Source organism: Mastigoproctus giganteus, chromosome 8 (assembly GCF_048544385.1).
Source record: "Mastigoproctus giganteus isolate SK-2022 chromosome 8, ASM4854438v1, whole genome shotgun sequence".
Classification (NCBI taxonomy): Eukaryota; Metazoa; Arthropoda; class Arachnida; order Uropygi; family Thelyphonidae; genus Mastigoproctus; species Mastigoproctus giganteus.
The window spans coordinates 123879445-123893719 of record NC_143582.1 but is presented as its reverse complement, the minus strand read 5'-3'; the positions used below and the strand labels follow the sequence as shown (position 1 = coordinate 123893719).

Below are 14275 nucleotides of genomic sequence, written 5' to 3'. Positions count from 1 at the left end.
GAGAGTGGATATCAATGGGCATTGCTCTTCATGGAGTAATGCCATTAGAGGGTTTGCTGGGCCCATTCTTGTTTCAATATATATTAATGATAATGATGAAAATGTATCAGCTTTAAGGTCTAAGTTTGCAGATTATACAAAGATTGGCAGGATCGTTAATGACAGTAATCAAGGTAAGCTACTGCAAGATATAGAAAATTTAGGCTGATGGGCTAAGAAATGACAGTTTAAGTTTAACATTAAAAAATACAAGGTACTGCGTATGGGTAGTAGTAATCCCTGATTAATCCGGTTGTGTAGTACTACATTCAAGGTAGTAGGAAAAAGACCTGGTGATAATTGCACAATTGGATATGAAGTTCTCTGAGCAGTGCAGACAGGCTGACAGGCTCTTGGGGTTTTGTCAATGATATACAGGAACTTTGCTAGCAAGAATAAGGAGGTGATCATTATTTTTGTACAAGGCCATGGTTAGGATGCATCATGAGTATTGCATACAGGCCTGGAAGCCTCACTTTAGAAAGGATATAGATCTAGTAGAAAGGGTGCAGAGAAATGCAATGCTTGTGTAATTATCCATAATCACCCATTCCAGTGAAACATCTGTTTCTTAATTAGTATCTGCTTACACCAATGTATATTATGACAAGAGGGCAGATTTGTTGTTTTATTCTGATTAACATTCAGGAAATTAATTTGAATGAAATAGGCCACCAGGCTGTGGCCTTTTTCATTCAAATCACGAGATTGATGAAGGGAACAAAAGGGTAAACGAAAAGCTTCACTTCTGCAAATTGCAATGTCTGGAGACTAGGTATGTGAAATCTGACTGAGGTATTTAAGGCTTCAATGGATTGAGTAAGCTCAATATTAATGACATTCTTCCTCTGAGACTACACACACACAAGGGTGCATAAATTCACATCGAGGAAGGATGATTGCAGGATAGATGTGCAACAGTTTTGCATTCAGCCAGCGGTGGTTAACTGCTAGAACAAACTCTCATTTGTTGTTGTGGATAAATTCAAGGAAGAGCTAAACAAATTTTTGGAAGGCAGTGAGAGGTGAGATGGGTAGTCTCCCCCCCCTGGTTTTTTTTGGTGATGATGCTCCATAAAGCTTGCATCATTTGCCACTACTAACAGTAATGTACTTAATATTTATTTATAGTAATGACAACTATATAAAAATTCAATTGAAGTATTGGTAGTGCATGAGCATCATTTAAGAGATAGCTGTATGAAAGTAGCATTTGCCTGAAATGCATTATAATAACATCTCATGTTGTGAATCTCTTCAAAATGAGTTTCCTTCCTCATCACCTTGACAAGGTAGCATTTTCCTAAAAGGAAAATACATTGCTTTTTGTTTTCAAATACAAATATCAGTGAGAAGTAAAAAGGTCCTTTTCCCTTCGATGAACAAGTAAACAGAATTATTTATTCAATTTTTTTTTTATCACATGTGCAAGAAAAATTACAAAATGTACAAATTTACAAAAATTTCAAAATTATGAAATTACAAAATGAGAGAGGAGATAGGCATAACGTCAGCAAGTTTTACCTTTCGAGTATCGTTGCCAGAATTAACTCTCCAGCTGATAAGCAAGCCGCTGCGGAAGTTGAGGGCTGTGGAGATTTAGAAGAGGTTTTTTCCAACACATCACAAAATTTCTCTGCAGCTGCAGAATCGGCACTGGCGACTTCACCACATACTTTAATGTTTTGGAAACCAGTGCGATGTTTAAACCTATTAAACCACCCACTGCTTGCCACGAACTTGGCTTGGGGTTCGCCATACTTATCCTTAATATCTTCATAACTACTTCTTGCTTTTGCTTGACTGGCCATTAGACTCAGGGACACTTGCTTTTGAATCTGATTTTCCATCCATATTATTAACAGCTTTTCCATCTTCAATATAGCACCTGAATGCCGTTTTGTGATAAATGTTGATTTTAAATGCGCTGATCCTTTAACATGTTCTTTTATATGCACACTGTCCCTTAAAATAATATTCACTGTTGAAGCAGTGAGACCTAATTCTGTGCAACAGATGACAAACTTTGTCCTGCTTCATACTTCTTAATTAACCATCTTCATAAATCAATTTTGTTTTGTTTCCCAGCACTGCCAGCACTTGCACTTTTCATTGGTCCTTTTCCCTTCACCATTGTAATAAGTAAATAGGAATGAAGAGAAGATTCTGAAAATTTATTTATGTTTTTTATATGATTGAAGATTTCAGTGAAGGGGAACTCATTTTACCACAATACCGTAATGCAAACACTCACAGAATTACAGTTATCGGTATTATCACAAATGCAATAAGATCAAGTTTACTACCCATTTATAATAGATTCCACTAGCAGAAAAGACTAATAAACCAGAAAGTGCAAATTGTTTTTATTGTTTTATGGTAGTAATCTCATAGTATGAATCAGAGCTGTAATACTCAATATGTTCTACGTTGATAATAATATTAGTAAATTAATAAGAGGAGTTTACCTCAATATAGTACGTGGAACACTTCCGTATGATACCCTCCAGAAATTAAAACGGAAAAAACGAAAAAATCGACAACTTACCGGTACATTAAAGTAAAATATAAATAATTAAATAATTAATTTAACACAATTCAAAATCAATTCAAAACAATTAAAATTCAAATTAACGCAATTAAAAGAATCTAACGAAAATATTCAAAACGATTTTCCTTCCTGAAGCTGACAATGCTTTTCAACCGACTGTCGTGATCACAGGAATGAAAATTGATTGAAAATTGTATTTTCATTCCTGTGATCACGACAGTCGGTCGAAAAGCATTGTCAGCTTCAGGAAGGAAAATCGTTTTGAATATTTTCGTTAGATTCTTTTAATTGCGTTAATTTGAATTTTAATTGTTTTGAATTGATTTTGAATTGTGTTAAATTGATTATTTAATTATTTATATTTTACTTTAATTATTTATATTTTACTTTAATGTACCGGTAAGTTGTCGATTTTTTCGTTTTTTCCGTTTTAATTTCTGGAGGGTATCATACGGAAGTGTTCCACGTACTATATTGAGGTAAACTCCTCTTATTAATTTACTAATACTGGTAGTAATCTCAAGAAATGTGTTTTAGGAAAATATCACAAAGGCATTCAAAATTGATTTGAATAATGGAACATAAGATAATGATGAAAATGTAGTGCAATTTCCATTATAAAAATGACCTTTTAGAGAGTCATATAGCGAAAATTTCAACTTCCGAGGTCTTGGAACAAATTACCAAAAAAAAAAATAAAAAAAATAAAATTTGTTATTGGGTTCACATTACAATATTTTTGCGATACCTCCATTTATTCATATGGGATGCAAAATACATTTCCACGATTTTTTTAAGTTTGCACTAGCTGGCAAAAACTTATGTAAAGTTGAATTTCTGTAAGTAGAGTATTACATAAGCCAGGGAGTGGCTGTATAAATTACCATAAAGCCCTGAAAAAAAGGGAGCAATATAGAGCTTAAAAGGACCTTTTCAACAAGTTATTCTTGTAGCTCAAATAAGTAGCTTCCCTGAAAGGGGATGTATATTGCTATTTTTTCTCAGTGAAATGTCATTAGCCAGATGGCACCATTTCATGGATTGCTGTCTCCTCATGGGTGGGAAGGCACTCAATGTTAGAATTCTGTATAATTTAGAACAGAAAGCTTTACTGCTCAGCTTCCTTGATCTATCAGCTACTGTGAGGCCAAGCATTGCCACATCCAAGCAACACTGCTCTACTGCCAAAGATATGGTATAGTGAAATTTAAAAGCAATACTATTTTGACATGCAGTGGCCTGAAAAGGAGAGGAGCATTACAAGGCTTAGTGGGGGTCCACACGGAAATAGCAATTACACGAGCACGTAAGCATTAATAATAACACCAACAAACACACATTTATTTGCTTATATGCTAATCCAATGAGTATAAAAAATAAATTTAAAGTAAGACTTCGAATATTTTCTGTTTTCCAAATCATAAGGCTGATTGCAGGCTTTATACTAGACTAATGGTACAGTCGGTCCTCGTATAACACGTGTTTACATTACACGAATTCGATCATACACGATTTATAAATAGAGGAACGTTATCTTATATAACACGAACCGAATTCGCTTATGCACGATTCGCCTTTGTGTTTACAAGAAATGGCAGTCGAACGTGGAATCACCCCAACCAAACGCAACACGATAGGAATGAAGAAGATTCTGAAAATGTATTTATGTGTTTTATATCAGTGAAGGGGAAACACATTTCACCATCATAACGTAAAAACCAACACAATTCCAGCTATCGATATAATCGCAAATGCAATTAGATCGAGTTTACTACCAGTTTATAACAGATTCCACTAGCAGAAACGCAACTGGAAATTGTTTTTATTGTTTTATGGTAGTAACCCCCAGAAATGTGCTTTAGTAAAATGTGGGGTGTTAAACAACACCATAAAGGCTGTATCTCAGCCTTTATGGTGTTGTTTATTCAGTTGAAATAAGCGCGCAGCTTTGTTTATGTGTATCAAGCGTGCCTCCTCATTTTGTAATTGCGCTTTATTCCCTAAAATTGAGTAATATACTTAAAAGGTGTGAAAAGGAAGCGTCCTGGCGAAGACACTGCAGATTGAGAGAGAGAGAGAGAGAGAGAGAGAGAGAGAGAGAGAGAGAGAGAGAGAGAGAGAGAGAAAAAGCAATATCGATAAACAGAGGCGGACTGGGTCAAAAATTCTCACCTGGGAAAATTTATAGTGGCCTCATACTACGGTTTATGGCCAAAATCCCTCCGCCCCACCGGGATTTCCCGGGTAAGGCTTATGGCCAGTCCGCCTCTGTCGATAGAGAAAAAAATACGAAATTGTGAAACGCTTTGAGCAAAATGAAAGACCATGTGATATTGCACGTGCTACAGACTTAAATGAGGCAACGCCGAGAATTACAAAGAATGCGGAGAAAATAAAAACAACTTTCATAGCGGGAACAACTCAAAGTGTAATTAAAATTCATTAGATTAATACACAAAGAACTGGAAGAGATGGAACAGCTGTCATCTGTTTGGATAGAAAATCAAACAAAAAACAAGTATGCTTACGATAGAAGCAAAAGCATTAGCAATATTTTATTACGTAATAGTCGTAATAAAATACGTAAGCATTTTATTACGACTTACGTATTATAATTTATACTTACGTATTATATAAAATACGTAAGTATTTTATTACGACTATTTTATTTAATATAATACACTTTTTATGAATAAAATATGTATTTTATTCGTAAAAAATACTTTTTTAGTATTAAAAAATACTAAAAATACTTTATTATAATATAATAAAAAATATTTATTATTTATTATATTATAATAAAAAATATATTATATTTTTTATTACGCATTTTAATCGTTATAAAATACGTAAGTATTTTATAACGATTAAAATTACCCGATTATTTATTGTGTTTGGTAATGTTTTGGTTCCAAATGTGTGTGTTCAATCTTGGGTGGTCGGCACCTAACTCCACTTTTCCCATAGGGCCTGTTGTTTATATTGCACGATTTTGCATTGCACGAGGGTTTCTAGGAACACAACTATCATGCTATACGAGGACAGACTATATTTAAAAATGCTATTACATATTTTCCAAAGCTATAAATGTTATTAACGTGGAGAACCTAGACAACATTTGCTGTGCTACTTAAAACTGAGGTTATAAAACAGGCGGCATATTTTTTTTTTTTTTTACACTCTCATATTTAATAAAGTCTCATTTAATATTAAATTTTGTTTCTCTTTACACTGCAGGAATTGCTATAAATAAAATTTCTGCAATGCCTACCAAACTAAAAAATGAAAATCATTATAGGTCATTCATTAGTAAACAATGACACTAAAACTCATGTATTTCACATCATTGTTCAAGTAATAATAAAGAAAAACTTTTTATTGCCATAAAAAGGTTAAGTAGCATTAGCATAGGCATATGATACAAGAAAGCAAGCTTATGCAGCATCATCCAAAAAAAAAAAAAAAAAAAAAAAGTTCCCATCTCACCTGTTCATTCATTCCAGCTCGGCCTTAAATTTATTTAGGCTATCAACTTCCACAACAAAAGATGGAAGTCGGTTCCACCCATCAACTACCTGCTGACTAAAGACAAATTTCTGCATTTTTCTACAACTGTCTTTCCTCAATTTGAATTTATGTCCACTCAGGTTCTTAATCTGAGCAAGAGGAAGAATCCCATCAGCATTCAGCTTGCTCAACCCATCTCAATCAGATCACCTTGCAGGTGCCTACTCTCCAGGGGTGCTGCAATTTGCAGAACTTAAGCCTGTCTTGTAAGAGCACCCCTTTGTTCCCCTCACCAATCTTGTTGCCCTTCTTTGTACTCGTTCTAGCAACTCTACATCCTTCCTAAAATGAGACCTCCAGACCTGTACATGTACACAGCACTCTAGGTGTGGCCTGTCCATTGCCTTGTATAACGGGATAATCATCTCCTCGTCCTGCCCTGGAAGCCCCTTTGCACTGCTCAGCGAACTTAATATTTGACTGCACAATTGTCCCCAGGTCTTTCTTACTTTCCACTTCCCAGAGTATAGTACCACACAGTGTTGGTATGTTTCCCTTTGGTTACTGTTAGCCATATGCAGTACTTTGCATTTGTCAATGTTAAACTTCAGTTACCACTTTTCAGCCCATTTGCTCAACTTATCTAGATCCAGTTGGAGTAGCATACTGTCTTTATGGTCGTTAACAACCCTGCCAACCTTTGTATCATTTGCAAACTTGGACATTAAATATACAAAATTTCATTGATAAATATACAAAACAACAATGGGCCCAACACCGAACCCCGGGGAACTCCACTAATAACATTTGTCCACGAAGAGCAGTGTCCATTGATTACCACTCTGTCGTCTCCCACTCAACCATCCCTTTATCCATTGTAGCAACTTACCCTTAATGCCATACCTCTCCAATTTGTACAGCAGTCTTCCATGTGCAACAGTATCAAAAGATTTCCTGAAATCCAAGTATATGATATCAAAATTATTCTTGGTATTCAGTTCCTTTGGCTAATGTGCGATATCAGAAATCTGTTCTGTACACAGGAAGTTTTGTTGCTAGTTAGTAAAAGTGTGGCCACCAGAGGTTAATTGGCATAAAACTTCAACACTTATATGAGCAAAAGAAAAGTTACAGTCAAAACCTGAAATCCATTACTACTAGTTCTTACTAGTAAAAATAAGAAGCTCCTAACACATTTGACAAAACCATTTTTTAACAGAAAGAACTAGAAACCACTGTGCCTACTGGTAAAAACCTGAATCCAAAGTATAACTCCTAGTATTTAGTGACATTTTTAGTAAAAACTCGTTCTTTTGAAATTTCAGTTAGCAGAAACCACAAAAACACTGTAAAATGTCATAGAGGGGAAGATTAAACTTTAGAACAAGACTCTTCCCCATGAATCTTTGCAACACCAAGTGATGGCCCGATCTAGCTATGCCCTCCCCTCTGCTTTGCACTGATTGTCTGCTAATCATCATGTTTTGCATTAGAGTGAATGCCATTCTGAAAGTGGGTAGAGCCGGCAAGAATTTACAGATTTTCATGTTTGGCTAGTAAAAAAAAAAAAAAAAGGTTAGGTTACGTTAGTTTATACTACCAAATTCAGGCCAGATTCTAGCAAAAAAAGTGTCCATATCATATAGTGTGCACCATTTTTTGCTTGACTCCGTCATGAATTTGGTGGCTTAAACTAATCTGACTTTTTTTTTCCACTAGTGGAATCTGTTAAGTAAACTACTATAAATGAGGGTGATGTTTCCCAGCCTGTCTATTGTATTCCTGCTGGTCTTGCTTGCTTGCTTGCAGAACAGCAGTTGCTCTAATGTTCATGGTAATTTGCAACCAGTCAGAGGGAAGCAGTAGGTGGAGCAAGATCTGGCCATCATTTGCCATTGCAAAGATCCATGGGTAAGAGTCTTGTTCTGAATGTTTAACCATCCCTTCTGTTACATTTTACAGTGTTCTTGTGTTTTCTGCTAAATTCAAAGGAACTAGTTATTTTTCTAAAAATGTCTCTAAATACTACTAGTAGTTGTACTTTGGATTCAGATTTTTACCAGCAGTCACAGTGGTTTCCAGTTCTTACTAGTAAAAACTAGTTGTGTTAAATGCGTTAGGACCTTCTTGTTTTTATTGGTAAGAACTGGTAGTAACGGATTTCGGGTTTAAACTGTAACATATATACTAAATTTTTGTAATGAATTTTGGAAAAGAGAATATAACATTCATACATTACTCTGGCTCTTATCACTTCTCATTTTAACCTCACTTATATGCATTAAAATGGGGGAATTCATGGCACACAAAAAAAAAAAAAAAAAAAAAAAAAAATGTAATTAATTATTTATTTGCAGGACCAGAGCATTTTTATAATAAATACTGTTACCTGCGTGCAGTTGGATGCTAAGGACTTGTATGACATTATTGGAAATATTTTTAAGAGAAACTATATTCTGCAAGCAAATACTATTCTGATTTTTTTTTATTATACAATTATTTAAAAAACGGACGTGAAAAATTTTAGGAAACTAATTTCTTGTGGGTCAAGCAGGTAAACTGAACTGGCTATATATGTAGGGCTTTATTTGTAAAATATAAATTTAGGGAATTTAGAGGAAGCCCCTCCTAAGAAAGAGGGGGGATGGTGTAAGGTCCTCTGCAGGAAAATTTTTAGAAAACCATGATGACATACGTGCCAAATTTTCTAATTTGGAAGGTTTTTTCAAAATATTATAAACTTAAATTTTGAATGATTTTTTTTTTTTTTTTTTACTGAGATCTCAACAAAAAAATTATTTTATCGTTTTGGCTGCTTGTTAATTTTTCCACTCGCCCTGCAATCTCAGTTCTTTGTTGCAGTGTTTTAATAAAATCACCATTACTTTTAATTTGATACTTCAATAATACTGCATTTACACAATAAGCAGCATGCATTCTCACTCCCCAGTGATGATTTTTAAATAATCTGACATTTCAAATTTATAAAGATTTCCACAGTAAAAGCACGTCATCATATACAATTTCCTTTTTTACTGTTTATGTCTATGACTGCATGATGGCCCCAAAATAAGCCTTGGTTTTATTAAGCATTTTAATTATTAATTAAGCATTGTGATTGGAAAATCGCAATACTTAATTAATTACTTCAATAGATGAGTCATAAAACATTTAAAAAAATAATAAATAATTTTTTAAAATTTAAATATGAAATTTTATTTTTTATTTCTTTTTAACTTCTCCAATACTGTTCCAGCAGGGGAAAAAAAAAAAAAAAACCCGCCCTGTGTATATATATATATATAAAAGAAAGAAAAAAAAAAAAAAAAAGATAAGATAATTACAATATTTAATATCACTCTTATACCAAGTGAAATTAATAATATACACTGATGAGCCAAAACATTATGACCATCTACCTAATATGATGTTGGTCCTCCACATGCAGCCAAAACAGCTCGTACCTGGCGAGGCATGGATGCTACAAGATTTCTAAACGAGACCGTTGCCATGAAAGGATGTACCAGGTCAGCAATGATGTTTAGGTAGGTGGTAGACGTTAACGTGCCTGGCACATGGATGACTGAACCCGTGTATCCAGACAGAACATTGCCAAAACAAGACACCGCCACCACCACCGCTTGTTTTCATCCCACGGTGCATCCAGGTGCCATCACTTCCTCAGGTAAACGACACACATATACCCAGCTGTCCACATGGTGCAAAAAGAAACTTGATTCATCGGACCAGACGACCTTCAAACCACTCAAGGTCCAGTTAAGATGCTCGTGTGCCCATTGTAGGTGCAGTCGTTGGTGAACCATGGCTAGCATGGGCACTTGGAGCGGCCTGCAGCTACGCAGCCCCATTTTCGGCAGGGTTCGATGTACTATGTGTTGTGACACATTACTCCTGTCACCAGCATTCCAACTATCAACGAGTTGTGCCTCAGTCACCTTTCTGTTGCCACATACCATCCGGGAGAGCCTTCGCTCATCTCAAGCATCGGTGAGCCGTTGTCGTCCAACTCCTCGGTGGCGGTTGCTGGGTTTCCCCTCCTCGGACCACTTTCGGTAGGTACTAACCACGGCTGAGAGTGAGCATCCCATCAGCTTCTGTTTTGGATATGCTCTGACCCAGTCGTCTGGCCATTACAATTTGGCCTTTGTCAAACTCGCTTAAGTTCGCTGCTGTTCCCATCTGAAGAACAAGAGTAACACCAACAATAACAGTTTGGGGAACATATTGTGCAAGAAGGGTAGGATAAGAAGGATTGTGCAAGATGGAACAGGACCAGAGTATGTCTGCCAGGGGCAAAGGTTGATGACATTTTAGAGCAGCAGATATCTTTTAAGGGCACAAAGGGTGATATTGTTGTACACGTTGGCACTAATGATATTAAGAGTAGGAGACTGGCGGAATTACTTAACAAGTAAAGGTCAATGTTGAAAAAAAAGCCGTGAATTAAGGTTCAAATTGAAAGTGTCTGCAATTCTGCCCAGACATGATAGGAGGGAGTATATGATGAGATTATTGTCGATCAATTCGGCCCTGGAGAGATTGTACAAGGCTCATGGGGTAGAATTTTTTTCAGCATGGTCTGTGCTTGTTAACAGGAGAGATAGCTGAATGGGTAGCAGCAGCCTGTAAGGCAAGTAGCTGGAGATCTCAAGAGCTGCTGGGTTGCATCATGAAACAAGTAAATACATGGGCTGTGTTAGGGTAACTAAGAATAAGAACAAGTGCATGTATACTTGCATTACACCAATACTAGGAGTATAGTAAATAATGATGAATTTGAAGTGCTGGTCAAGACATCAAACGCAGATATTGTTGGGATATCAGAGATGTGGTGTCACACAGATATAAGGAAAGCAGAATTGGAATTTGGGGAGTACAATGTGTACAGACAGGATAGGAAGGGAGGAGGGGTTACGGCAGTGCATCCGGTTGACATTGGTGGAGAGTGCAATATTGAGTCAGTTTGGTGTGATATAAGCACTGGAAAGCAAAAAAATGAGGGTAGGAGTGTGTTACAGGCCTAATGACTGATCAGTACAGTCAGTGCTGTCATGGTATGGTAGGCATCCCGACAAATGCCTAGGGCACCATTTTGATAGGGGTGCTTCACAGCTGTGCAGATTATTTAATTTTATGGATAATCCATATGCCTTAGGTAAATGTTTGATTTGCCTAAGGTGCAAAAATATCACATTACGGCAACAAGTACAACAAACCAGATATTGATTGGAACTCGTGGGTAGGTCACTTGCACACTAGCAAGACTTGTGGATTTTGTAATAACTGAGAGTAGTGTGGAGGAGAAATTTTTGAAGTTAAACACAATAAAGGCACCTGGGGTGGATGGGATCTATCCAGTTATATTAAAGGAGGTAGCAAAGGAAGTAAGCAAAGATATTAGCCATAATTATGAGAGCATTCTTGGACTCAGGGGAGGGATGTTACCAACAGCAAATTCTAAATGGAAAGTATATAAGGAATTAATCTTGGAAGCTACTTCATACTGGCAAAGAAATACTGTTCAAGTTTTAGGCCTAAATGGATGTCAGATGAACTAATGAGACTTGTGGCAGAGAGAAAAATGTGTGGGATACATATAAATTATCAGGTAGATATAAGGTAGTCTGTAATCAAGTCACAAAGGAGTTTAGGCACGCAAAGCCAGATCACAAGAAATCTCTGGCATAGGACGCAAAGAAAAACAGCAAAGACTTCTTTAATTATATTAACTCTAGAAAGGAAGGGAATGCTATCGATGATTTGACTGATGGTGATCCTGCTCAGATAGCTGACAAACTGAATGAGTATTTTGTATCTACATTCACGCATGAGGAATTCTGTAGGGAAGTGGAGGAGAGAAACTTATTAAACTCCAGTGAGCTAAATGATTTTGTAATAACTGAGAGCAGTGTGGAGGAGAAAGTTTTGAAGTTAAACACAATAAAGGCACCTGGGGTGGATGGGATCTATCCAGTTATATTAAAGGATGTAGCAAAGGAAGTAAGCAAAGCATTAACCATAATTATGAGAGCATTCTTGAACTCAGGGGAAGTACCTAGGTAGTGTTTAGGAAATATCCTCTTTCTGCTATTCAAGTGTATCCTCCCTAGAAAAACATTCCGTTCTGTTAACAACACAGGCCATGCTAAGCAAAATTGTACCCCATCGGTACAATATGGGCCTTGTACAATCTATCCAGGGATAAACTGATATACAATACTAATATTTGTAAAATTATAAGAGAAGTTTACCTTAATATAGTACGTAGAACACTTCTGTATGATACTCTCCAGAAATTAAAACGAGAAAATCAAAAAATCTTACATTAGAGTAACAAATAATTAAAAATCAATTTAACAAAATAAAACTCAATTTAACACAATTAAAAATAAGAAAATTAATTAGAAGAATATAATGAAAAAATAGCCAAACAATTTTCTTTCCTGAAGCTGACAATGCTTCAGGAAGAAGCGTTGTAATTTTCATTCCTGTGATCACGACATACCGTTGAAAAGCGTTGTCAGCTTCAGGAAGGAAAATCGTTTTGCAATTTTTTCATTTGTTTTAATTTCTGGAGAGTACCATACGGAAGTGTTCTACATACTATAGTGAGGTAAACTTCTCTTATTATTTTACAAATATTGATATCAACATAGAACATATTGAGCATTACAGCTCTGGTTCATACTATCTAACAAGACTAATCATAAACTCTCCATGGTCATGTCTTGGCAAAATTCCAGACACAACTGAGCCTTAACTTGCAACTTTTTCTCAATATTATAAATTGTTAAGCAAAGCTTAACAATTATAATATTGGGATCACCACAAGCAGGTCATCCTGCTTGTGGTGATCCCAATTTAATTACTCATTTAATCCCCCCAATTTAATTACTTTGAATGGAACTACTCTTTCCTACAACCACTAAAATTTGTCCAACAAAATGTTAAATTTCCATTTAATTTCTTCATTGTCTCTGTACCCAGCACATATACATAAAAAGCCACTTCCTGTAGTATTATTAGCAGCTATAGTTAGGTCCCTCTGCATATATACAACACACAATTAATTCAATAAGGCATTGATTCTTAGAAGACATCTGCTTTTGGCAGTTCAAAGTCCACGTGCCAGACCCTAGTCTGGCACGTGGACTTTGAACCTTCCCTTGTTTCAAATCATATGTTACTGACTATTATGGTTTTACTAAGCATACATGTGGAAAAATTAATGGCCATTCAGTATGTAAAAAATATATTAATACTAAAATACACTTCACATGAGCAAAGAATCCGACCTTATCTTCTGGGTCTTTTAAGTTTATGATTATGGAGATATTTAGGGAAACTCCCACAATATGCAAGTTCCTAAGGCAGAGTGAGGAGGTGCCTTTATTTTTGATAGTTTCTTTATTAAAAATTCAAGCAATCTCTTCTGAAAAGGTTAAAATTCCCTCAAAGGTGCAACCACTTGTATATGATTTTGTGTTATTTGTCATTTTAATTAAATAATGTGATTTAAAATGAATACATACTGACATACCTGAGTTGCCACATTGATGAGTGCTAACCGTCCACTTACATCACAAGTAAAAGACATTATAGAATGGTCCTCTTGGATTCTAAAAAAAATTTATATAATTTTAACATAGTTTTCAGATTTATATATGAATGACCTATTTTATGAACAATAACCATATAAAGAGTGTCCAAAAGTCATGCACCATATTGAAATGTAATAACTTGACAAATAATATTTATATGTCAAACAGTTCATAGAGATATAATAAATTATAAGCAAACATTTTACCACTTCTACGTACTACCTGATCCTAAGGGTACATGATGCTCTATTCTTCAGTAACATGTCATCACTGTTGTAGTTCTGCAATCTTTCTTGATCATCATGATACACAACAGGTTACCATATTTCGAATCACCACAGAATAAAAAAACAGCTGATTATGGTGGCCATTCCATCATCCCTTGTCTTTAAAAACATTCATTTTGAAAATCAGTCATTAAAGTACTGTCAGATGCAAATGGTTAAAAGCAGAAGTGTACCAGATAGATAAGAACATACACATGCATTATCAAGAAATATCATCAATAACAGGTCCAAGGTCCTACACAACCAGATGTGTTTCACCTATCACAGTA

At 35.6% G+C, this 14275-nt stretch overlaps 1 protein-coding gene across 3 annotated transcripts in view; it reads right to left on the bottom strand.

Annotated features, from left to right (window-relative positions):
- LOC150081797 (WD repeat-containing protein 26) overlaps window positions 1-14275 on the bottom strand; it is a 597339-nt gene that overhangs the window by 27755 nt on the left and 555309 nt on the right. For all 3 annotated transcript variants that reach the window (XM_090378893.1, XM_090378894.1, XM_090378895.1), the window contains one exon: window positions 13659-13737. In XM_090378893.1, the coding sequence (XP_090235019.1) occupies window positions 13659-13737 (79 nt within the window). The remainder of the gene's footprint in view (window positions 1-13658; window positions 13738-14275) is intronic.